This window comes from Zea mays, chromosome 3, assembly GCF_902167145.1.
Source record: "Zea mays cultivar B73 chromosome 3, Zm-B73-REFERENCE-NAM-5.0, whole genome shotgun sequence".
Classification (NCBI taxonomy): Eukaryota; Viridiplantae; Streptophyta; class Magnoliopsida; order Poales; family Poaceae; genus Zea; species Zea mays.
Genome location: NC_050098.1, coordinates 179151570 through 179178041, shown reverse-complemented (window position 1 = coordinate 179178041; position 26472 = coordinate 179151570). Strand labels below are relative to the sequence as shown.

At 41.9% G+C, this 26472-nt stretch overlaps 1 protein-coding gene and 1 long non-coding RNA gene across 5 annotated transcripts; one reads left to right on the top strand and one right to left on the bottom strand.

Moving 5' to 3' along the window:
- Positions 1–2811: 2811 nt before the first annotated feature.
- LOC100384828 (Protein SENSITIVE TO PROTON RHIZOTOXICITY 1) lies at positions 2812–6551 on the top strand. Of its 4 annotated transcripts, none has more exons than XM_008675076.4 (3): positions 2812–3135; positions 3370–3679; positions 4670–6551. In XM_008675076.4, the coding sequence occupies exon 3, from the start codon at positions 4770–4772 to the stop codon at positions 6324–6326; it is 1557 nt and encodes a 518-aa protein (XP_008673298.1). In that variant the 5' UTR covers positions 2812–3135; positions 3370–3679; positions 4670–4769; the 3' UTR covers positions 6327–6551. The 4 variants fall into 4 exon arrangements, with proteins under 4 accessions (XP_008673298.1, XP_035821911.1, XP_008673299.1 ...); XM_035966018.1 differs by having other exon boundaries at positions 3318–3679; XM_008675077.3 differs by lacking the exon at positions 3370–3679 and having other exon boundaries at positions 2812–3238.
- Positions 6552–19099: 12548 nt separating this feature from the next.
- On the bottom strand, positions 19100–21702 carry LOC111591190 (uncharacterized). The gene is made up of 2 exons (XR_002750359.1): positions 19743–21702; positions 19100–19157 (listed from the first exon to the last, which is right to left on the bottom strand). It is a non-coding gene; the product is annotated as an uncharacterized lncRNA (long non-coding RNA).
- Between the last annotated feature and the right edge of the window lie 4770 nt (positions 21703–26472).

The following is a 26472-nucleotide window of genomic DNA, read 5'->3' as shown; positions in this document are numbered from 1 at the left end:
TACTAAACTTCTTGCGCTCATGGCGCTTAGAAGTTATGGACGGCGTGTCGGAGCCGGAGGTGGATGGCGACGAGGAGTCGGTCTTGTAGTAGACCACCTTCCTCATCTTCTTCTTCTTGTCACCGCTCCAACGTGACTTGTTGTGTGAAGGGGATCCCTTCACCTTGTTGGCGGACTCCCCGGATGGAGCCTTCCCATGGCTTGTGGCGGGCTTCTCGCCGGTCCCGAATTCCCTCTTGGCGGATTCTCCCGACATCACTTCGAGCGGTTATGCTCTAATGAAGCATCGGGCTTTGATACCGATTGAAAGTCGCCTAGAGGGGGGATGAATAGGGCGAATCTGAAATTTATAAACTTAAGCACAACTACAAGCCGGGTTAGCGTTAGAAATATAAACGAGTCCGAGAGAGAGGACGCAAAACAAATCGTGAGCAAATAAAGAGCGAGGCACGATGATTTGTTTTACCGAGGTTCGGTTCTTGCAAACCTACTCCCCGTTGAGGTGGTCACAAAGACCGGGTCTCTTTCAACCCTTTCCCTCTCTCAAACGGTCACTTAGACCGAGTGAGCTTCTCTTCTCAATCAAACAGAACACGAAGTTCCCGCAAGGACCACCACACAATTGGTGTCTCTTGCCTTAGTTACAATTGAGTTTGATCACAAGAAAGAATGAGAGAAAGAAGCAATCCAAGCGCAAGAGCTCAAATGAACACAAATATCACTCTCTCACTAGCCACTATTGATTTGAGTTGTCTTTGGACTTGGGAGAGGATTTGATCTCTTTGGAGTGTCTAGAATTGAATGCTATAGCTCTTGTAATGTGTTGAAGGTGGAAAACTTGGATGCCATTGAATGTGGGGTGGTTGGGGTATTTATAGCCCCAACCACCAAAAATGGCCGTTGGAAGACTGCTGTCGCATGGCGTACCGGACAGTCCGGTGCGCCAGCCACGTCAGCAGACTGTTGGGGTTCGATCGTTGGAGCTCTGACTTGTGGGGCCTCTGGGCTGTCCGGTGGTGCACCGGACAGGTCCTGTAGACTGTCCGGTGCGCCAACTGTGCGTGCTATGTCCTCTGCGCGCAGGCGCGCATTAAATGCGTTGCAGTCGACCGTTGCACGCGAAGTAGCCGTTGCTCCGCTGGCACACCGGACAGTCCGGTGTGGCACCAGACACTGTCCGGTGCTTCACCGGACAGTCCGGTGAATTATAGCGGAGCGCCCTCTGAATTTCCCGAAGGTAGCGAGTTCAGCGTTGAGTGCCCTGGTGCACCAGACACTGTCTGGTGGTGCACCAGACAGTCCGATGCGCCAGACCAGGGTGCCTTTTGAGATGTCTTTGGCTCTCTTTGTTTGAACCATTTCTTAGTCTTTTTATTGGCTTATAGTGAACCTTTGGCACCTATAAAACTTATAGACTAGAGCAAACTAGTTAGTCCGATTATTTGTGTTGGGCAATTCAACCATCAAAATCAATTAGAAAAAAGATGTAAGCCTAATTCCCTTTTATTGTCTTTATACTTAGATTGTCTAAGATTGAAACTTAGACATTGTGGCAGAGATAGCAACACTTATACAAAATCAGTTTGCACATTATAAATTATTTATTTGTATAGGTTTTGCTCTAGGATTTATTTGCGGCCTAGTTTAGAGAAAGTTTTAGAAGTCCTATTTTACCCCCTCTTAGGCGTCACCTATTTCCTTTAGAGATGAATTAGAAAAAGGAAACAATTACGATACATGGTAGTATAATCAATTAAAAGATGTTTTTAATCCCATTTCCGCAAAACAATTATTTAGGATGGTATTAGTGCGAAACACCATGTTTGTAGTTCCAAAAATTAGGATGCAATATGGTTCTGAAAATATCCGTCCGGATCCAGATTCGAAGATGGCGAACACTCGTTCAGATGAAATTTTCAGATATCCGGACTTTTTCGAATAACTGATACGAATACCGATATTCTGTTCGGATATCGAATTCGAATACAATATGTCTAATATCCGTCGGATATCGAATATCCGGATATCTTATCACATAAATCTTCTCGGATATCCGGATAGTTGTGTGCATTTTATTGATTTTTTAGAAAGAAATTAATAATACACGAATAGCCTCATGAATTCATAAAATTTTATAGAGACATAACATATGTCCACGTATAATCCTACAAAAATTTTGGACCATAAAATCTACAATATGCTAGTGTTTCTTTTATTTCACTTGTTGCGTGAATTACACGTGAAATCACTCTAATTATCAAAGTTTCAACATAATCAATACTTCACTTTACCATTTTCACGTGGAGACTTGAGTTTGTATTCTTATAGAATTTTTATTAATCTTAGTAACTTATTTGCATTTTGATGATTTTATGCAAAATAAATTAATAATACACACAACCTAAAATTCATGAATTTTTACAAAAACTCGACATATGTACACATATAATGTAAAAAATATTTGGACTTAAGGAGTGGATAAATGATTACAACCGTGATATGTGTGGAATGATGTTTTACACGGTATCTGACAAAAAATCGTTACCGATAATATTCGTGTCTGACTAGTTCCGTATTCGATACATAACTATCTATATTTGTATCTGAGAATATTCATATTTATATCCGAAGCTATTCGTATTTGAATTCGGATCTAAATAAAAATATAAAAATAAATATGATTCGGTATCCGTCCATATTCAATCTAATTACATCCCTGCTAAAAATACAATTGTCTCCCTCGAATCGGGGAGTGGACCCACCGCTCCGCACATGATCTGACGACGCAACGCCTCACTTGTCACTTGAGCCACCGGCGCACCCCTCCTCTCTTTTCTTATCTGTGCTTCCCGTGCGGCGCTGGAGAACTGACGCTGATGGCGAGTCTGACCTCATGGACCCACACCAAACGGGATAGTAGAAGCAGCTGGAGCACGTCACGGCGCCGCGCTGGGTTGGTGGGGGCGCACCGCAGTCCGCACCGGACCTCGAGAGGGGAGGAGAGGAGATGGGAGGGGTCAACGAGGTGGGAGCAGACAGGAAGGCTCGGGGCTCCTTCCTCCTATAAACCCACCGCACCTGCCTTAGAGGCTCCCATTTTCTCGGCCGGGAGCCGCAATTCCATCCTGCTGCTAGGTAAGTCCACTTCCGAATTGTTTATCTACGAACTTCTCTTCCTGTTTCCGTAATTCCGTCACGCTGGATTCAAACAAGAACATGTATTCAAGCACCGGCGACGGTAATTTGGGTTCTGTATTGCTTGTCCTCCCTGTGATGATTTCCTCTACTGTTGCCTGCTTTGTCTGATCTGGGCCCAGGGCATCTGATAAAGATAAACGATAAAATATCTCCTTTTTTTTGGCGGAATAGCATCTTGAGGTATGGGGAAAGGACGATGCATGACAGCGTGAGGATTTGATATCTCGTGATCTGGAATCTCTGTTCTTTGTGTTGGGTTGATCTGCTTCCTGTTCTTGAAATTCATAGTGGGGACAAACAAGGGAAGTTGTTTACTGAACCTTTATTTGATTATTAGGAGATTTGGGATCTTTGATTTGATCTCATTAGGGTCTTTTGATTGAACTGAACAGTCATAATCCTCTCACGACTCAACTCTTTGATCGACCTTTGGGTTGCGTGTCTTGAAGTTTTCATCCATCCTTCTGTTTGCCTCAACTAGGTACCATGCTCCTTTATTTACTAAATATTGCTGAGGTCTGGCCTTTTGGGATGTGCTTCCCTTCTGGCCATAGATATGTCAGTATTCAGATTAGATTATCTTATTAGTGAAGAAGATCTATGAGAAGTTACCTATCAGTAAAGAAGAAGAAAAGTTCTTTCCTGAAAAGGCAGGAGCTCCAGCGCTCCGCGGCTCCGCCACTGGTTTAAGGGCCTGATTGAATGCACTAGAGCTAAAAGTTAGCTAGCTAAAAAAAACTCTAGGGAAATTAGCTGGCTAAATATTAGCTAATTTTACCTAGGTTGAACCAGCTAATGGACTAATGGGTAGTTGAGGTGCAATGCAGTTAATCGTTAGCTGCACTATAGCTGAGGGTGTTTTTTAGCAGCTAACTATTAGCTCTATTGAATTCAAACAGGGCCTAAGACTATCGTTATTATCCGGACAAGTAAGCTTGGCTAGCTGGTGAACCTACTATCGTTTGTCATGACTCTAGGAATGTGCCTAGTAGCAGCAGCATATGAAGAAAAGGGGAGAAGTGATAGTTGTAATCAGAAAATTCGTGTACCAGTAGATCTAGGCCAATATAGCCTAAGAAGGTTCTAGCAGCTAGATGATTAGCCGGTTAATAGCTGACTATATAAACTTGTAACCGATTGGAGAAGGTTGTGGAGAAAATAACAGAAATCATAATCCACCCAAACCTGTGTACGGACCTGGGATTCGTCCTGGGAAAACTTACCTTGGCGCGTCGGAGTCCCTGACCTCGGCGTCTTCACCGTCGACGGAACGGCCTCATGCCTCGGCGACTCGCCGGCGGCCAGGGGATCTGACATCGTTTTAACTTCCCACTTGGTTCCTGAAAAATTATATACCTTCCCTATTTGATATGAGAAGGGCCATTTGAGTCATAGCTTCCTTCCATCTTTGTCTATGACATGTTGAATCTAACGTTCTGCGGCTTATAATCTCTGAATCTCTCTGTTGCAGAGTTACATACTCACCCAATAGAACAATTCTATGCCCGGTGATTGTACCTCCTGAAGTAGAAGAGCATACTGAAGCAGAACTCGAGTGGTGTTGGATCGAAATGGAAGGCGGGATGTCAAGTTTGGAAGCCGCCATGAAAGCTTCTTCATCGATGGCAAGCAGCATGGCAAGGAATGCTGACCCTAACCAACAGACTCTCCGCCCCAATTTAGTGGAGCAGTTCTATTTTCCAAGACCTGGTCAATCTTTGCCAGGCATTCCTCCATTTTTTGGGCCTCCCTCTAGTTTGTATCTTCCTAATGACAATGAAGCTAAATTTGGCAACAACTTTGAATCAAATCCTTCACAGAATACAGATTGGAACCCACAGGCAATAGTGAGCAACCTAACCTTCCTTGAGCAGAAGATCAAGCAGGTAAAGGATATTGTGCAGTCCATGAGTAACCGAGAGAACCAAGTAGCTGGTGGTTCCTGTGAGGTAGCTGCAAAGCAGCAGCTCATAACCGCTGACCTCACTAGCATTATAATCCAGCTCATATCTACTGCGGGTTCGCTGCTCCCTTCAATGAAGAACCCACTTCTTAGCAGCAATCCAGCAGTCAGGCAGCTTGGCAACACTCTTGGTTCTCCTACGGGCTTTGGCATGAATGCTAATCAGCGACCAAGCGTAGACAGCAAGACCGATATTCCTGACACAGGAAAAACTTCTGATTATGAGGAGCTGATGAATACCCTTAATACTAGTCAAGCTGAAAGAGATGAGCTGATCAAATGCCCAAATCCCTGTGGTGGGGAAGGGTCTGAACTGACTCCGATGGAGGACCATGATGTGAAGGAGAGTGACGATGGTGGTGAGGGAGAGAATCTCCCCCCTGGTTCATATGTAATCTTGCAACTGGAAAAGGAGGAGATTTTAGCACCACATACTCATTTCTGCTTGATCTGTGGTAAGGGTTTCAAAAGAGATGCTAACCTAAGGATGCACATGAGGGGCCATGGAGATGAGTACAAGACTCCAGCTGCTCTTGCCAAACCCACAAAAGATTATGGTGCAGATCATGCACCGGTTACAAGGTACTCATGCCCATTTGTGGGTTGCAAACGGAACAAGGAGCACAGGAAGTTCCAGCCTCTCAAAACAATCTTGTGTGTGAAGAACCATTACAAGAGAAGCCACTGTGACAAGAGCTACACCTGCAGCCGTTGCAACACCAAGAAGTTCTCTGTCATCGCGGACTTGAAGACTCATGAGAAGCACTGTGGTCGTGACAAGTGGCTCTGTTCTTGCGGAACGACCTTCTCCAGGAAGGACAAGCTTTTTGGACATGTTGCGCTTTTCCAAGGCCACACACCTGCGCTCCCCGTGGAAGACGGGGATGTACCAGAAGGTTCAGAGCAGCCTCAGGACGGCGAACCAACGAATGAAATGGCGAGGAGCATGGTGTATAGCTTCCCGTGTAGCTCGTCTGATGGTTTATTGAACCTCGACATGAAAATGGCTGATGACGTGCGTGGTTATCTCTCGCCGCTGAGCTTTGATAATTGCTTTGGCGCGTTTGACGACTTCACTCGCCCTGGATTTGACATCTCTGAGAACCCCTTCTCCTTCCCGCCTTCAGGATCTTGCAGTTATGGGCAGCAGAACGGTGATAGCTGATGGATGCCGCCATCGATGATGACTACACCGCGGCACTGTCAACCTTTATGTATGTTGTTGCATGATGCTAGTTTGGTTCATCCTCTGTTCAAGAGCCATTTTAGGCTATGCCTTTAACTTTCTTAAGTGTACCTCCGTTTGTGGTCATTAATAATGATCAAGGACTTCTAGATAGCCCCAATTTTCTGCATACATATGCAAGGATTGCTGGTTCATTTGGTTGAATCGGTGCGATGCCTCTAGCGCTGACAATATGTCAAAAATCTGGTTCTCCAGTATGTTGATGGTCAGGCCCGGCCCTCGGGAGCACATGTGCATCGGATCTTGGCCCCCTCCCCATATATGTAGGTGGTGCCGTAGTTTATAATATACCAATTTAAATAGTTTTAAAAATATAACTGTTTTATACCGTAGACTGTACTATTAAAATATTGTTTTGCACTATGAACTATATGGTTCGTGGAGTGGAGTTTGAATACAGGACAGAGATGAATAAAACTGCTAGAGATAACTTAATAAACAAAATGATTTATGCTAGAGATAGCTTAATAAACAAAATAATTTATCTAAATGTTTTTAAAGGTTTATCTAATGATCCAACTTTACCAATCTTAAACACAATCGTACTGCATAGCTATATTCATTGCTCTCGTATAACTCGTAAGGCGAGGGCGAAGCGACACAAGGGCTCAGTCCTGACTATTACGATTGATTGATGACATGACATATCATGAAATCCTCGATTGAGATGAGAAGATGAGATCTGTAGACGTCGGAACTACTGATGTTGTGCCGCCTGCTTTCTGCCTCCACGGGTCAGTACTCTGTTGCGCCCGTCGCCTGGATTAAGCCAGCATGTCCTTGTCTATTAAGTTAGACTGACTTCAACAGAAAACAGACTTAGCCTATTCATAATAGTGGTTTTATGGTGATTTCATATATATATTTAATAGTGTGATACATCAGATTTTTTGATGACACGACATATCATTTAAGAGAATTAACATGACATAATTATTTAATATGCACATAGTGTAGGAGGCTGTTTCAGCAAAAAGAATTTGTAGACGAGTATGCAAACAAAGTAGTTCAGTTGAAAGTATGCAAACTGAAATGGCGACCATCTGTTTCATAGCTAAGAACTGAATACTTTGATTTCTACTAACAGAAGTGCATTCGTTTTAGTTTTATATTTCAAGCAAAGCATTTTACTGTTCATATTATGCTGATTCATGGATCTAGAGAACAAACTTCTAGAGTTTAAAATTCAAATAGTAAGTACACACAATATACCATGCTCATCGAAGTACATCAGCAGAAATTCATATAGTAAGTACACACAATATACTATGCTACTCCGACGTCGTCCAAGTTTAGTAAATATGTATCATATTCTTTTAGATTTTAAATATCTAAAGTAGCATAACTTATAAATTCTCCTATCTAAAACTTGATTGATTAAATAGTACATATATTCCTTGTTGCATGATTATCTTCAATTGATACTCCTTTTATGCTAAATATACTTTAAATTGTAAATAAGTACTCTCAATATGTATAATCATATGTATGTACTAAAATACGAGAACTTAGTTTAATATGCTAGTTATCTACCAGATTGTATCAATTTGTGGTTTTCAATTGGTATTTTTTTTATACATGATCACTAGTTGTAGAATCTATACTTGCACAATTTTCGTGCTATCTCTTGTTGTGATAAGAAAATGCTAGGTTACATATAGACTCCAGGTATTAAGATTTATCTTACAATTAGTATGACAATCTTCATTTGATATCTTAGATCTATATCAAACTATGATAACAAGAGCTTGCAAATGAATTATAAATTCAACACAAGTCTGGACCCCCTTGAAAAGATAAAACACGAAGGTACATCACTTCATTTCACTCCTCTATTACCTTTGTGCATCTAAGGACCTTTTTCATGATAGTGTGTTCAAATCTTGCCTAATCATATTTTTTTCCTTTATATCCTTTATATCTTTTTTGGAGATTTATGACAAACACTATAGGAAAACCAAGAAAAAACGTCGGCCAGGAACCAATGTTCTTACTCTAATAGGCTGGCGTTCTTAGGTTAAGAACATCGGCTGCCGACGTTCTTAACCTAAGAACGTCGGCCTATTAGAGTAAGAACATCGGTTCCTGGCCGTATTGTATTCGACGTATTTAAACAACTAAGAACGTCGGGGCCGACATTCTTAAATTAAAAACGACGGCCATGAAAAAACTAACGTTCTTACTGCCTTAAGTATGTCGGTACCAAGAGGCCGACGCTTTTAACTATGAGCCATGTGGCACTCGGTCGGGGTCCGTGGGCGAGCCACGTGGCCATACGAACGTCGGAGGGTCGACGTACTTAATGCACAAGTACCTTGGCCACGGTAGACGACGTTCTTAAATAGCCGTCCAGCCAACCACGGGTGTTGCCATGTGGCTTTAAGTTAGCTGACGTGGACTTAAGAACGTTAGCTTGGCTGACGTTCTTATTCTTATTATCATTTTTAAAATATAAACCATTGTCTGGCACCCTCCTCAGATGGGAAGTCTCTAGAACAAGGTTTATATTTTAAAACCTGCATACATATATGCCCAATAGTCCAAAACATAAGTCCAAACAAGTTTCAAACACAAGTTCACACACAAATATACACAATAGTTCGTAAGTCCACACGACACAAGTTCAAACATCGCATAAACAGATCCAAACATCACATAAAAAGTCTACAAGTCTACAAGTCCATCAAGCTTGAGGTGGGTCGTCGGGACACAAGTTGGTCGTGTTGAAGATCTGGTCAACGAAGTTTGTAGCATTGTCCGGAGTAGGACGTGAACCCAAACCCTACAAAAGATGTCGTACATATGTTACTATATAGATTTAGCTTGATTTACTACATTTTAGTTAACTAAAGCTCAAAGTAGACTTAACTTACCACTCCAGGTGATGAATGTGGCTGTGTCGGCCATGGAGCAGATCCCCAAGGCATTTTTTGTGACGGACCAATAGCAGGATATCCCCATGACATCTGTGGTGGCAGCATCAACAGTGTCATTTGCGCTGACATCAGTGTAGGCATCTGAGACGGCATCTGCGTATGCATTTGAGGCATCATCTGCGAAGCATATACCCACGACATTGTTGGGACATCATTTGGTTCTGGGGGCCTGTCCCAGAACCCTGTACCAAGACAATAAGTGTCATATTTATGATTTAGAACTCTAATTTGATAAAGTTGCACAAGTTTACCTATGATGCATCACCATGCGAAGACGCGGGGTTTGCTTGTGGAGTCGGAGTAATGCCTTGCTGAGGCCTGAGGTACTCCACTACCGTACATCTACAAGTAAACAAATTACCAATTGTGCATTTAGAATCATTTGAAAAAATTGACAAATAACTAAATTGAAGTCGAGCTATTACCTATTGATGCATCCACATATGCATATGTTGTGATTGCATCATTTGCATATGTTGTCGCATTTGTTGCATCTCCTCCTCTTGGGCAGATGATCGGCGAGGCCGACTGGTCCCGAGAGAGGAGGATGACTTCCTACTATAACTTTAGCGGTCCACAACGCTGTCGTCGATAGGAAATCTATACATAGTGTTATAATATATATATATAATAGGGTAGAATCACAGTTATCAAAATAAAATGAATCAACAATACAAAGTACCTCCCATGTCGCACGCCTCCACCAGCCGCATAAGTCGTCGGTCGTGTCGAAGTCAACTATCATCTAGTCGAGGTCTGGTCCATGTTTCTCTAGCATGGTTTCAATATAGCGACCCTGCAAAACATTGATTTTAATTGAAAAGCAATGTTAGAGTTTCGAGTCGGTATTCGGACGTACCCACTTTTGTGTCGCATTCTCGTCGCAAAGAATCTCTGTGTGATCCGGATCTGGACCGTTGTGCCCCACGACATACGTCTGGACAATGGTAGGCTCGATGCCATCTTGAGAAGCCTGTAATATAAGATTACATGTCCACAGATTTGTTTAAGAAATAGAATTGACAAACATTTAACTTATCGGACGTTTAGCCTTGCCGGCGTGACCATTAGCCCAAAGTGGTTGTAGGATCTAGGACACCGGCTAGAGGGGGGGTGAATAGACGGTTTTGACTAAATTCAAAAACACTAGAGAAATTTAATCAATATGACAAGAGGTATAAATTCTCTAGTGATAACAAGTAAACAATCTATGAGAAACAACTAAGGTGATTGTATACTTGAAGAACAATATGCAAAATACTAATCACTTGCACGGCAATAAGTAATGCAAGAAAATAAAGACACCAGATTTTATCCCGTGGTATCGGTGATTTGCCGATCACCCCTAATCCACGTTGAGGTGGACTTCGAGCTCTCACTTGCTCCTCTATCAAGACATGGCTTGATCTTTGAGCCAAGTGGACAAGAAATAACTCAATACCTCGTTTCCACTAATGTCACCTTTGCCGCTCCGGCGAGGTAGGCGTGAACCCCTCACAATCGACACCACGACTTCTCCACAACCTTCTTGGAGAGCTCGACGGAGACAACACCCGAGCTGTCTAGAAGGCGTCAACCTCCAAGAGTAACAAGCCGATGACGCTTGCTCGGTGTACCACCTAGTGCTTCAAGAATCACCAATGGATGCAAATGCACTAGGAACTATCAATCTCTCACTAGAATTCAATCTCAAGCAAAGAGTGTGAGATAATGAGTGGGAGGATCACAAATGAGCTCAATGTGTGCAAGGAATGGCCAAGAGAACCCTCACACACGAGCTCCCCTTCTATTTATAGCACACCACTCAAATCCAACCGTTATGTGCAAACAGCACACATTCTGCGCACACGTGGACGGTCCGTGCCCTAGGGCCGGACGGTCCACCGTACTCATAACGACTATTTTTCCCGTTTGAAATATGTCAGAGCTGTCAGAAAAGTGAGGTCCGGACAGTCCGCCCACCTTGGCCGGACCGTCCGCGACCTGGTAACTTGGAGCACCAGAGCTCTGACCAAGAGGAGTTAACACATGCGGACCGTCCGCCCTACAAGGCCGGACGGTCCGTGACCTGGGAGTCAGTACTGTCCGGGCTTATCCTCCGGACAGTCCATAGTACAAATCCCAAAAACCACACAATCCCTGCCCAAACCAATTTGGCACCTGTGGCAGTCCGCCCTACAAGGCCGGACGGTCCTCTCAATAATACAAGGACTGTGCCGAGAGCAGCCTTCTCTGGTCAGGACTGCGAACAATCCGGCCCCAAGGTCCGGACGATCCGCAGTACAAATGAACAGGACCAGTCCGAAGTAAACATACTCCGGACCCCACTGGAGGATCGCGGACGGTCCGCCCACATGGCCCGGACGGTCCGCCTATCCCAAGACTTAGCAATTTTCAAACACACTTTTGAAAAGATTTTTAACTCTTGAAATCGAAAGCGCTGTTAGTCCTCATGCAAATGCAACCACTAGGTGCTCTATGAGGCACTAAGTTTTACACAGATCAAAGTCATTGATCCCTCTTAATAATACGGCTATCTAGCCTACTAATCCGGTCAAGTATCTTCTCTAAACTCCTGGAGACCGGCAAAAACAAAACCTATGTTATACCTTTGCCTTCACTTGATCCACAACCAATGCTTATAAATCTCCAAGATTTTCTATTCTACGTGGTCCAACCCTGTATTCTTATTTCTCCAAGAACCGTTAGTCCACAAACAGTTGTCATTAATTACCAAAACATCACTAAGGGGCCTAGATGATTCACAATCTCCCCGTTTTTGGTAATTGATGACAACACTACACATTGTATCCAAGGGAAGTTTTGTTTTTCAAATCTCCCTCATACCTTAAGTATAAGAAGAATTTTATAGATGAGTTTCATAAGACTTATCTTGATTTGAAGTTCAGTCCCATAGATAGATAAATCCCAATAAAACTCAGAATGTAGGAATAGCTCCCCCTATGTGTGTGTATGATATTTCTAGTTGAAGATACAACACACATAATCGATCGGAGTTTTGATGGAGATCTTCCTATAGTCATGGTTATCGAGGCATACAAGAAGTAATATGTAAAGTAAGCACATCAAATTTAATCACTCCTCGATCAACCATTCACAGAATAATTCGAACTAATTTAAACATAAGATTTAACACACATAGTTCAACCCACAGAATATTACAGATAGTTGTCCACAGGCATAAGACAAAGTTCACCAATATGCATAAGACATAAAGTTCAAATAGTAACCAATACCAAGTGCATAAGACATAAAATGGTAAACATGCACATTGTAACATCCCAAAATTTAACCCCAAGGTTAGAAATCCTAATCTTCTAACCCCCCTCCTTGATTTTTCCCTCGACTCCACCTCATAGGACATCTCATCATATGCATACACTATGATTGTTAGAAGCACCTCACATAGAATATTTTTTTAGCACCTAAGATTATTTAGCTAATTATTTGTTCAAAAGAAAAGGAGACAAAAGAAATAGAAATAAGAAATAGAAATATAAATAGAAAAGGAAAAAGGAAAAATCCTCCCCCCCTCGGTTGGGCCGTTTCCGGCCCAACTCTCTCCCGCGCCCCCTCTCCCGCTGCCAGCCCAGCCCCACCCGTCAGCTGCACTCGCCCTCGCTCCCTCCCAACCGCTCTCTCTCTCTAGCAAGCGGGTCCCGCTTGTCAGCACCTTCCTCATGCCCGTGACCGGGCTAACGACACGGTCGTCGCCGGTCGCCACCGCCCCGTCGTCTCGCCATTAACTCGCTCGCCAGCACAGTTGGCACCTTGCGTCCCTGTCCCCTTGCGCCAGCCCGAGCCATCCCTTCACCGCCTGCCCGAGCTCTAGTCCAATTGTTGTAGCTCTTGAGCTTCGCCGTGCCCTCGCGAGCACAACACACCCATCCCCTTTCCCTATTACGCCCGACAGCCTCACCGGCGATCCCGCCGCCACGGGCGCCCGCCACCTCGCCGTGGATCGGTCGTCCCAAGCGCCCTCCAGCCAAATTGGCCCCACCACCGTAATCCCCTACCCCCACCCGTGCCTTGCCACCACTCCGTCATCACAGAACTGGGACACGACGGAGAACCGTCGCGGACCTCACCGGTGGTCGGGCTCCGACCGATTCGCCCCCCATCACCCCCTCCTAACGCCATCCCCTCCCCTCCCTATAGCACGTGGGCCCACACCCACGACGTCGTCCCCACGCCGTCTCCGCGCCTTTCCCCCGCTGGCAGGCCAAGTGGGCCGCCTGCCCGCGCGCCCGCACGCGCCCGCGCTCGGCTGGGCCGAATTCCCCCCGGCCCAGCTAGCTAGGAAATCCTTTTCCTTTTTCTTTTTCCTTTTCCTTTTCCTATTTTTATATATATGTGTATATATTGATATTTTATGCACCGAAAATAGTCTAAATAAATTATAGGGCACAAAATAATAATGTCTAACAATTGGCACACCCCACCAAGTCACCATGATTGATGTACTGTTCATTACCTATTTTTGCTAGAAGAAGAGGGATCAGATCCTCCAGAATTTGTAGCTCCGGAAGAAGGGCAGGAACCCGACCCCTCCGAAATAGATCTTTTGTGCCAGGAGAACTTCGACAAAGGCAAGTTCATTCTTCCCTTGATGCATAAATTACCTATTCTTTCTACCACTACCTAAGCCGGGATTAAGGGATGGATCTTTTGCATTGTGAGCCTGCATTAACAAACATCTTTTGAGTACAAAATGTGGATGAGAAAAGGGCAGTGTCTGTACTAAACGATGTTTTCAAAAAGGTGTATGATGAATGGTATTCACCCTCATCACCTTTTGAGTGGGATGATCAGGGACTCCCTGGTTTAGGGGAGGGCCTAAGGTGATGGCTCAGCCGGGTTAGATGTGAGCAGAAGGATTGTCCCCTCATATAAGGACCGGTTTGTCATCCTTCACTACATGTGCTCATGACAAGTACAACCACTCGAGACTGTATGGGCAGTCACTCAATCTAAACTCGTACGGTCCAAACCCCAGGGTTATGAAGGCTGGGGAGCACCGGGAGGATAAGGAGGGGGAATGTTTTGTCCGGTTTGGACATGGCGGTGGCCTGACTCCTTCCGGTATAACCGTTAAGGTAAGGACGTGCGAGGAAAGAAAGAGATTCGGCATTCGGGTCTCACGACGGTGGGATCGCAGAAATCGGACTAGTCGGTAAAGTGTACCCCTCTGCGTAGAGTTCAAACCTATTCGAATAGTCCGTGTCCACTGGAATGGACGAGTCTGGTGTGGTATGACAATTAGTGTTTTATAAACTCCGGGAACAGGGAAATGTGTGAGTGGGTGTGTTTTTGGAAATGAAAACAATGCCACGGGAGCGGGAAGCTCAGTGGTGGTTGAGTGTGAAAATGTGCTATTTCCTTCTTTGTGAAAAACCATCAAAGTATTGCCTTTCTCTGGAAAAAGAAGACTGACTTCAACTCCACCATATGAAGCATGTATTATATAGGTCCCTTTCTCTTTACGGGCAGGATGGGCTTACGGAATACCTAGTGTATTCACCCAGATTTATTTATATTTTTCAGCAGCTGAAGACTTCTTTTCTGCTATGCTTGATTAAAGGGGGTTGTGTCTGCACCTTGTTCTGCCTGTGGCTTGGGCTAGTTTATCTTCTACTGCGTTTTGTAATTCTGTCTCTCTCTCGAGCTTTTACTCTGGTACTGTAATAACTTTTATTCGAACTCTGTACTATTTGAAGTAAGGAATGTGGTTACTAGCCTCCTGAGACTAGTAATTGTATCACATTTGAGTCCCAAAGGATCGGGACGCTTGACACATGCATAGTCTCAATGTCCACATGAGCGAGCTTCCCCTGAATATGACAACTTCTCTTCTCTTCTCTCCCCCTTTGGCAACAATTGCCACAAAGGAGGGGCCTCACTGACCACCAGGTGGAGGATACATGCTATAATAGTGAGTGCTGAAGGTGTCAAAGAGAGAGGAGAACTGCCCAAAGTCCTACTGGAGCTGCTGCTGCCTCTGACTTATATCTTGCATGCTTTCATTAGTAGAGAGATTGTCAAACTGACTAGATAGAGCCCCCATGTTGTCCTGAAAACTCTGTTGCATGTTGTTTAGTCTGTTCATGATGGGATCATTGACATGATCTTGGATATGACTACGAAATTCAGAAAGCTCAGAGTTTATCGCATCCAAGTTATCATCAAAGCGAGATTGCATGGCATCCATGCGCTGGTCCATATGGGTCATCATTCCCTGGAAGCGGCCATCCATGTGGGTCTGAAGCCCTTGCTGCATGTTCTGAAAGTAAGGGTCAAAATAGCCTGGACCAGGCTACCAGTACTGCAGAGGCTGTGGAGGAGGTGGAGGAGGAGGCATCTGCTCTGCATCAGCTTCAGGAGCTTCTCCTGTATCATAACCAGCTTCTTCCTCATCATCTGGGAAGGGAGTAAGAGGCCTGGTGAGGAACCCAATCTCATTCTTGAAGGGCCTAAAAGGTGTGTGAACTATCTCACAGTGCCCCTCAAATCTGGTCTTGGCTTTAATGAGAGCCATAATGTATGGAGCATAGGCTAAGTTCTGGTTTTTGTCCATTTTGAGGTCATTTAATTGTCTCATCATGAATAGCACAACATTCATTACCTCACCATTAATGACATGGTGGATAATGTTCCAGAACTTGTCTCTAATTTTGCTCTTGTCTCCACTCTTGGGAAAAATTGTGACTCTGGTAATTTTGTTAATCACAGCAGGATGATGCCTCAGTCCTGCTGTCTCACCAAACCTTCTAGGAATTCCCAGCCTTGCTGGCTCATAGAATTGCACAAATTCTTCAAAGTTATCTTTAGTGTACAAATCAATCCCAGCTGAAATTGTATTATAATCCAGACTGTTTGCAGTAGCAAATTCAGCAAATGTTGCAGAATACCTCTTGAAACCAGTCATCCATGTGATGGATTCCTTATCGATATCAATCTCAGCAGTGGCTAGGAATTTCTTTGCAGCCATCTCACTGAAATCAGTTCTCTGACTCATAAAGTGATAGAGACCACATGCCTCAAATTTTGGAATCAGGTCCTCCATAACTGATTGTCCCAGCATAAAAGTCCAATCTATCACTTGATGCTTGTGAAAGTTGGTATCCATCAGTGTGCCCCAAAAGACATCAAATTGGAGCTGAGTGTGAAAGAATTGAATATTGGTGTTTGAGGGCAGACCATATTGATTGACAGTCCTCCTGGAGCAATATTCTGCCATAGAGAATCTCCTCTTTGGATACGTCCATCCTGTGATGTCAATCGGATAGTTAGGATGAGTGTGCGGAACATCTTCTGTGTCCATAGAGACGCTACCCCCAGCTGAAGATTGGGCCTCTGAGTCTGTGGTTGGATTATAGTTTGCATCGTCTGCACGAGGGCGCTTTGATTTGAAACGACCAGCAAGCTTCTTTCGAAGACCACCCAAACCACTGCAATAGATGTGAGAAATAACCATAGGTGAATTGTTGATAACGCCACAATCATAGAGAAAGAAAGTGCAACTTTCTGTCAGGATCCGGACTGTCCGCGCTAGGGGCCAGACTGTCCACACCCACCTGGCGGACGGTCCGCGACCGTCTAAGGGCGATTCTCTAGAACCCTAGCCGCCCCAATCATTCAATCAACGATTCAACAGAAAATAACCATCCAAACTCGTTCAAATTTTTGCACAACATTCATAATGAGTAGCACTAGCAATTCCACCAATCAGATTTGTGAATCCATTGCTCAATTCTAGATCAGAAAGAAAATCCGAAGAATCCCTAAATTTGAAGAAATCAGATGAAATCCAAGAGATTTTGAAAATACCGAGATGAAGACATGATTGTTGAACTTCCAACAAGCTTCCAGACAGTCCGTGCGCAAGTTCCCTTCACGGTCCACTCACAATCGACGAGGGTCTCCTTTAGACGTGTGGAGAGTGTGAGAGGAGAAGGCAACGGATGAAAGTGACAAGTTGACTGCCTCTGCCCAACTTAACTGCCTGTCGCAGACGGTCCACGCAGGGATGGCGGACGGTCCGCTCCCTGGTAATTCAGACAGTCTGCTCTGCTGACTCGGACTGTCCAGATCCTGATACGGCGGACGGTCCGCGGTCCATAGGCGGACGGTCCGCGGTCCATAGGCGGACGGTCCGCGACCTGATACTCAAAACTTCAAACTTTGTCCATTTTCTGATTTTGAATTTCAAATCTGATTTGATGCTCATATATGGATATTTTGACCGATCCAAGGGTTAGTATGCATGCATATACACATTATGTATTTGAGAAATACACATTTTCATATAAAACTATTTAGATCAATCGAGAATGAAAAATTCATCAAAAATACCCAATAAATTGCCTAGAGAGCATATTTAGAAGCGAAATGCAATACTACACATGTGTGTTCAATCTCAAGCCACATTTGAGAGATCTATCACATTCATTTCACTTCTTAATGTGCAAAATCTCGTTTCATCCAACGGCTGTAAATATATCGGCCAATTGATCATCCATGCCAATTGAATATATAGAGATATCTCCCTTTCCAACATGATCCCTCAAGAAGTGATGTCGTATATCAATATGCTTAGTTCTTGAGTGTTGGACCGGATTTGTAGCCAATTTTATCGCACTCTCATTATCACACATGAGAGGCACATTCTTAAAAATGATCTCATAATCCAATAGAGTTTGTTTCATCCATAATAATTGAGCACAACAATTACCGGTCGATATATATTCCGCCTCGGCGGTAGAAAGAGCAACAAAATTTTTCTTTTTAGAAGACCATGAAACAAGAGATCTTCCAAGAAATTGACAACAACCGGAGGTGCTCTTTCTATCAACTTTGCACTCCGCATAATCCGAATCCGAATATCCAATTAATTCAAATTAAGCACCTTTGGGATACCGTAGACCAATATTGGGAGTATACTTCAAATATCTTAGAATTCTTTTTGTGGCCTTCAAGTGAATCTCTCTATATGAAGCTTGAAATCGAGCACACATGCAAACACTAAACATAACATCGGGCCTAGATACGGTAATATAAAGTAAACTACTAATTATTGAGCGAAAAAGTTTTTGATCAACCATCACTACACGACGGTTCAGTTACAGCGACCTACGGTTGGTTGCTAAAACGGCCTTCAGCGACCTACGGTTGGTCGCTAAAAACTTTTAGCGACCCATAAGGATGGTCGCTGTAAGTGCCGTCGCTAAAGGCTTTAGCGACCGACATCTTTTTAGCGACCGACCGTCCGTTACTAATATTGTATATTTAGCGACCAACCGTGGGTTGTTGTACTATAGATTTAGCAACCAACTGTAAGTCGTCATACTATACATTTAGCAACCAACAGAAAGTCGCCCTTTTTACAGTTGTTATTAATAATAATATACATTTAATTAAGCACCACAAATCACATATTTTTATACACAAATCATAAAGACATACACAGTTAATCAGTATACCACAGTCATAGATCCATCACATAAATACAAAAGCACCACAATTATATATTCACAAAAGCATCACAATTATATATTCACAAAATTAGATTTTCCTCAGCTACTTCTTCAATCATTTCTAGATGCTTTGAGGCACACCGTAGGTAGACAACATTTGCAGGTGAAAGCTCTATTTTCACACCATAGCAGAACCTTGCAACTAGCTCAAATGACTTGGCACCCCCAGGAATGTCATTTAGTTTGATGATGCATTCTTCTTGGTCAGAATTTTCTTCAATTGACCGTTCAAGAAAGGCACTTTTTGAAAGTAAAGGGAACTGCAATGAAACAGACACTGTTATGGAGGAAATAATCAACATGTAAAAAGGTTAATTAAAGGCATACAAGGCAAGAAAGTGAAGCAAAAGCATTGGAACAGAAATAAAAGGTTATAACCATTTTCATATTCTTTCATAAATGCCAGTAGAAGAAGCTTTACATAGGAAACACCAAGTCAAACAAAGTATGATGAAAGTTTCATTCAAAGCAAGGAACTATTTATTGTTGCAACAGGATATGGACAGAGAACATTTGCTAGACAGGAACAAGCAGCAAAAGGGAACCATTTTTGCTTTATTTCTTGCACACACCAGGAAAATACAGGAATCCAGAATATGACAAGAGATTCATTCAAACCAAGGAACTGTTTATTTGTTCTTATAGGATCTAAATGGATAACTTTTGCATGTTACATAAAGTTTATTCGTCTCTCATGCACTTTGAACAGTTTTCCAGTATCTTGACAGTTTTTCGTAGCTACTGACTTAAACAAATAAAACTCTAAAGAGTTTCAATTGTAGGACTCATTAACAGTAAATGCATACTTAATGGCTTATAGACATCCACAGAAAAAAGGACAGTACCTTGTGAAGGTGGAAAGACATATCCCCAACCTCAACGGTGACATCGCTAGGAAGTCCTGTTGTGCAGAACCTAAAAGGTTCACAAGCAGAAAAACAATCGAAATTCAGATAAATTTGTATATTCCGTAAGAACTGGAAAATGAGACTCCTTATGGTAAAAAACAATGATGGGTGGCCACCTAGTGGTTAATGTCAATTTCAAATTATTTGTACAACCTATTCCTGCATATAAACAATTCGAGCGATGTCCTATATATTGTAGAGTCAGGTGTAGATATATATATATATAGAGAGAGAGAGAGATTTTGCAATATATTTCTCACAAAAACACACAATATATACCAAACAGACGTTAAGATAAAAGCACATGTTTTTGTTGTATACTACCACGAGCACAAAATCACGATGATCCCTCTAAGTGCAGGCACATCACTTCCCAAACTAATAGGTTTAGAGCACACATTAAGAAAGAAAAATCTCAACCATATGCAACAAAACATTTGGAGAAACATTTCAAATGCCACAAGTCTTCATCACTCAAGAATCAAAAACTAATTATTCCTACTTAGCCAAACAAGAACAAAATCAAGTGCTCAATTGCAGATTTTCTGGACAGCACACAGTAGTCAATTGTTTTGTTCACAACTCACAAAATATTCATCCAAAAATAGTGAACTAAGACTTTCTGGAAAGCCTAAGAAATCCTATACAACTTTGGTATTATCATCACCATGAGATTAGACACTTAAAAAGGTCAATCAGTATTAAATGATAATGCTGTCCAGATTTGGACGGAATTCGACTACTCACTTCAAAACTCCATAACTGGAGATTTAGGCATCCAAAACAGGTGATCCAAGAATTTCTAGAAAGCTTATAAAATTGTCTACAACTCATTTATAAACATCTTAGGTTGATTCAATATATATCAAAGTCAGTCAATACAAACAAATATTGCTGTCCAGATTTGGACAGATTCAGTCATCACATTTCAATCAACCATAACTTGACTTCTATACCACCAAAAAGGGTGATCCAAAATTTGTTGGAAAGCTTAAGAAAAGTACTACAACTTCTTTATAATTTATAAGAACTGATTCTAAGTTTAACTTGGGCAAACAAGGCCATTTTCGAAATCTGTATAGAATCTGGACAGATTCTGATACTGAACTTGGGAGAAGCAAAACTTTCAGATTATTGGGCCAATGGTAATGAAATTTTAGCATGAGCAAGATAAGGAGGTTATCTACAACTTTTATATATAACATTTTCACAGGAAATATGATTTGCTTCACTAGATTAGTTGCACAATCAAAACTGTACACGCAGTCCAAACAGCAAACATTCCAATTGGGTTCATATTTACTTCTACAACTTTCATGCTTGACACTTCCTAATCACATATATAGATTACTTATACATTATAACCATGAATCCATTCACTTCATATAACCTAGTATTTTTAAATCTACTCTCACTTCATGCAAACAAAGAACTAATTAATCATACTTTGCATACACATATATCCAATCAAGCACATTCCATACAGTATATCATCACACAAGAAGAACTCATTTTATTCATGCTATGCATATGCCTAAACAATTTAATCCTTCTATACATATTCATTCACCAAACATATGGCATACAACAAAGCATCACAAAGACAAGGGAAAGAGAGGAAAGATACTTTCCTGACGTCACCATAGAACAAAACACACAGACATAGTCGCGGATCTAGAGATATTCACCACGACACACCTGTGCTAGAAACAAGAGATTCATCGTATTTAATACATCTAATCACTTCAGGCATAGAACCAAAGAATAAGAGCAAGGAATCGGCTCACCAATACAAAGCACGACTCAGATCCACAATATCAACGACAATCCCAATTCAAACATTTCGTCGAACACCTAGCATGCGTTATGCTGGGATTTGCTTCTTCTCACACAAACAGGAATCCTTTCTTCCAATCTGCACACATGAACATATATATTTCAGCACTTACTCACATATGCACAACATAATCCGCAGCAAGGGACATAGGCTCACCTACAAAAGATGGGGAGGGTGTCGGCCATGGAAAACACAGAGGGGCTGCCTTGAGAACTTAGGGCAGGGGCGAGCTCGACTAGGGCTGGGAGAAAACAGAGCAAGGGCAGCCAGGGAGAGGGGCTGGGGCGAGCTAGGGCTAGGCACAGAAGGAGGGCGAGCTTGGCATGGAGAGGGGCTGCCATAAGAACAGCAAGGGAGGGGGCAGAGGGCAGTCATGGCAGAGGCGAGCTCCATGGAGGGAGGGGCGTCGGCCACCAAGAAGGGGAGGGCGCCATGGGAACCAGGGAGGAGATGGTGAGCAGAAGGGGGCGAGCTGCAGCACCAGAGAGAGGGCGTGAGGGAGATGAGAGGGGCGGCGGTGGGAAGATGCCAGGGAGAGGGGCGGCGGTGGGAAGATGCCAGGGAGAGGGGCGTGGGGAGAGGATAAGGAAGGGAGAGAAGGATTATTCCCACCTTTTCTCTATTTTCTTTCAACAAACATTATGTGCAAATATCTAACTCCTAAATTTTGTAAAAGTTCACAAGAGTTAATCATAAACACATTTCAAACTCTAAGGTTTGTGAGAGTTCAATTGAGCCAACCCAAAATATACTTAGGATCCCAATTTCATTTTCCAGATTACGAAATAGAACAACCAACTGATTTGAAATCATTCGGCTTCGGTTCTAATTAATTTGTTCAGGACAAAATAACATTATTGAGTTGAGATTGCCAAATTCGTATTCGTTTCATTGATTAACTTGAACCAACATAAACTCGACATCCCGAAAGGTTATTAAAGTCTGAACTCCAAAACTAGTGTTTAAACGGGATACAATTGAAAACTCTAGAAGATGATCACAACAACAGCCCGCGAGCCCAAGAACCACCATGACACTAGCATGTCGGACACACGGTAGTGGAGTGACGGAAAAATTATAGTTTAGGCAAGACGTCGAGGGCTCAACCCAAATGATACTGGATTCGATGTTCCGAAGATTACCAAAGGCTAAATTTTAAAAGAAATAGATTTGGAAAAATTTAGACAGAGGGAGGCAGACACGATATCAAAATCGTGATAAACGAGGTTGATTAAAAATTAGTGACCTTTACATTCACAGCTATCACGTGTTACAGGGGGCGACGACGGCGATGTCGGGAGGAGACAGGGACGGCGTGGGAGGGAGAGTTAGGTAGATGGGCCCCTAGTGGGCCTTAGGGTTAGGGAGGGTTTTCTTTTTTTATTTATTTCGAAATGCATTTTTAAATTACTCAAAAATGCATAAAAAATTTACCAAATAAATAATAAGCATTTGAATAAATTATTATAAATGCAAATAAATAATAAACATTTGAAACGACTTTCAACTCGAATCTAATATCATATAAGCACAAAGAACACAATTGCATACTATAGTCATGTCCATACATAAACAGACCATGAAATAAACATACAAGCAATATTAAAAAGGAATAAATCACCACACAATTTAGCGATCAATGTTTACTTGTTTTAATTAATTTTTAGTCACTAACATCTATACAGGTACGTTCAGGCTATAAGATTTGATAGTGATCCTTGCTCTATAGCGACCCACCGCTAGTCCCCGACGACATCTATAGCGACCAACCATAAGTTGTTACATTTCTAGACTTTTAGCAACCAACCGACCGTTGCTACAAAAGGATTTAGCGACTGACCGTCGGTCCCTAACCTTTAGCAACCAACAGTTGGTACCTAATAAGGGTCGCTAAAGATCAACCGTCGTGTAGTGCATAGTACCTCCTTCATCTAAGTCTAGATGACCATTTGTTGCCATAGTAGTCTTGATAGGCTTTGCATTCTCTAAGTCAAACTTTTTGAGCATATCCTTCAAATATTTTGATTGACTTATAAAGATTCCATCTTTCAATTGTTTGATTTGAAGACCAAGTAAGAAGCTCAATTCTCCTATCATAGACATTTCAAATTCTTTTGACATCATTTTTCCAAATTCCTCACAAAACAATTCATTAGTAGATCCAAAAATAATATCATCAACATAAATTTGACAAACAAACAAATCTTTGCCAATTCTTTTAGTGAATAGGGTAGTGTCAACCTTCCCAATTTTAAAGTCTTTGGAAAGCAAGAAATCCCTAAGCCTTTCGTACCAAGCGTGTGGGGCTTGCTTAAGCCCATAGAGAGCTTTAGAAAGCTTGAACACGTGGTTAGGTCTTTTAGGGTCCTCAAAACCGGGAGGTTGTTCAACATAAACTAGTTCACTAATCTTACCATTTAGAAAGGCACTCTTTACATCCATTTGGTAGAGCTTGATATTACGAGCACAAGCATAAGCAAGAAGGATCCGGATTGCTTTCAATCTTGCCATGGGAGCAAATGTCTCACCAAAATCCAATCCCTCTATTTGAGTATACCCTTGTGCAACTAATCTTGCCTTGTGATCCTTCACAATAGAATGATGAATTCTTGATACCGTTTGATAATTGCTAGTTGAAGCATGAGTAGGAACCAAATGACTTGAAGTATCTTGATCATGAGTATCCATAATTTCATCATTTTGTTGACTTTGGTGATTTTCTTCATTTAGGGTTGAAGAGGATGGAACGACAACCACACTATTTTCATTATCATCTTCCTTCGGCTTTATTTCACCAATGGCCATTGTTTTCATAGCATTTTTCAATTGAGTTCCACCAACATCATCAAGATTATCACTTTCATCTTGAGACCCATTAGTTTCATCAAACTCAACATCATATGCTTCTTCAATAATGCCATGAGTCTTGTTGAAAACTCTATAAGCCTAACTATTTGATGAATATCCAAGTAGCAAACCCTCATCACATTTCTTCTCAAATTTAGAGAGCCGGCTTCCCTTTCTCAAAATATAGCATTTGCAACCGAATACTCTAAAATATGAGATGTTTGGCTTTCTACCAATGAGCAATTCATAGGGAGTTTTCTTCAAAAGCTTGTGACAATATAGCCTATTTGATGAGTGACATGCAGTGTTTATTGCTTCGGCCCAATAAGAATCCGACACATTATATTCCGCTAACATAGACCTTGCCATATCAATGAGAGTCATGTTCTTTCTTTTTCAACAATACCATTTTGTTCTGGAGTATATTTGGAAGAAAATTCATGCTTAATACCCTTGTCATCACAATATTTATCAATTCTTGCATTTTTGAATTCCGACCCATTATCACTTCTAACTTTCTTGGTATCAAAATCAAATTGGTTTTGAGCCAATATAGCAAATGACTTGAATGTTTCAAACACATTAGATTTATCCCGAAGAAAGTAAACCCAAGTGAATCTAGAATAATCACCCACAATCACAAGACAATAGGAATTACCGCCAATACTCACAAACGATGTTGGCCCAAATAAATCCATGTGAAGTAATTCCAACGGTCGATGAGTAGACATTTGACTTTTATTTGGATGAGTATTTGCCACTTGCTTCCCGACTTGACAAGAGCTACACAATTTGTTCTTCTCAAATTTCACATCTTTCAAGCCACGGACTAAATCATGTTTGGTTAAATGATTGAGTTGCTTCATTCCAACATGACCAAGTCTTCTATGCCATAACCAACCTAGTGAAGCCTTTGAGAATAAGCAAGTTGTGAGCTTTGCCTCACTAGATGAGAAATCAACAAGGTAAAGATTTTCATATCTAAAACCTTTAAACTTAAGATTGCTACCATCAACACTAGAGATAATAACATCATCAATGGTGAAATTGCAACTAAATCCTAAATCACATAATTGAGCTACGAATAGTAAATTAAAATTCAAAGACTCAACCAAGAGCACATTTGATATGGAATGATCATTCGAAATAGCAATTTTACCCAAGCATTTAACCTTTCCTTTGCGATTATCTCCAAATGTGATACTATCATAATTTGAGAAATCTTCCTCACTCATTTGGGTGAACATTTTCATATCTTCGGTCATGTGTTGAGTGCATCCACTATCCAACACCCAATGATTCCCTCTCGCCTTGTAGTTCACCTACAAAACAAAATCAATCTCTTTTAGGTACCCAAACTTGCTTGGGTCCTTGGATGTTAGTGACCAAGGTCTTTGGCACCCAAATAGCTTTCTTTTTGTTGCCAACAATTGAAGTACCAACAAATTTAACATGAACACCTTTTGCATTATGAGAAAGAACATAGCAATGCTCAAAACAAGTGGAGAATACATTCTTGAGCTTAGGACAATTCTTCTTAATATGTCCCTTCTTGTGACACACTTTGTCACATTCTTTCACAAACAATGTCTTTTGCTTTATAAAAGCATTCTTTCCTTTCTTGGGAACATATCCAAGACCCTCACGATTAAGTGAGCACCTTTGACTTCCCAATATGAAATCCAATTTAGCCTTTCCACCATATGCCTTCTCTAGATCATGAGTTAGAGCATTTACTCTATCTACTAACACTTCATTCTCAACAATGATTTGTGATTCATCAAGAGCAATATTATCATTCATAAGAGAAATTTTGCATTTATCACAAATAGAGTTAGTAGGTAGTGGTTCACTTGTAGGACTATCAAGTAAGTCATAAGTGACTCCAACATCCTCGGTGACCACCACAACTTCATGCACAATAGATGAGTTTTGAGCTTTCACAAGCTTCTCACAATTCTCTTTTAGATCGTTGTGAGAGGT

Coding starts and splice junctions, on each gene's coding strand:
- LOC100384828 (XM_008675076.4), top strand. CDS start 4,770: ATGGAAGGCGGGATGTCAAGTTTGGAAGCCGCCATGAAAGCTTCTTCA.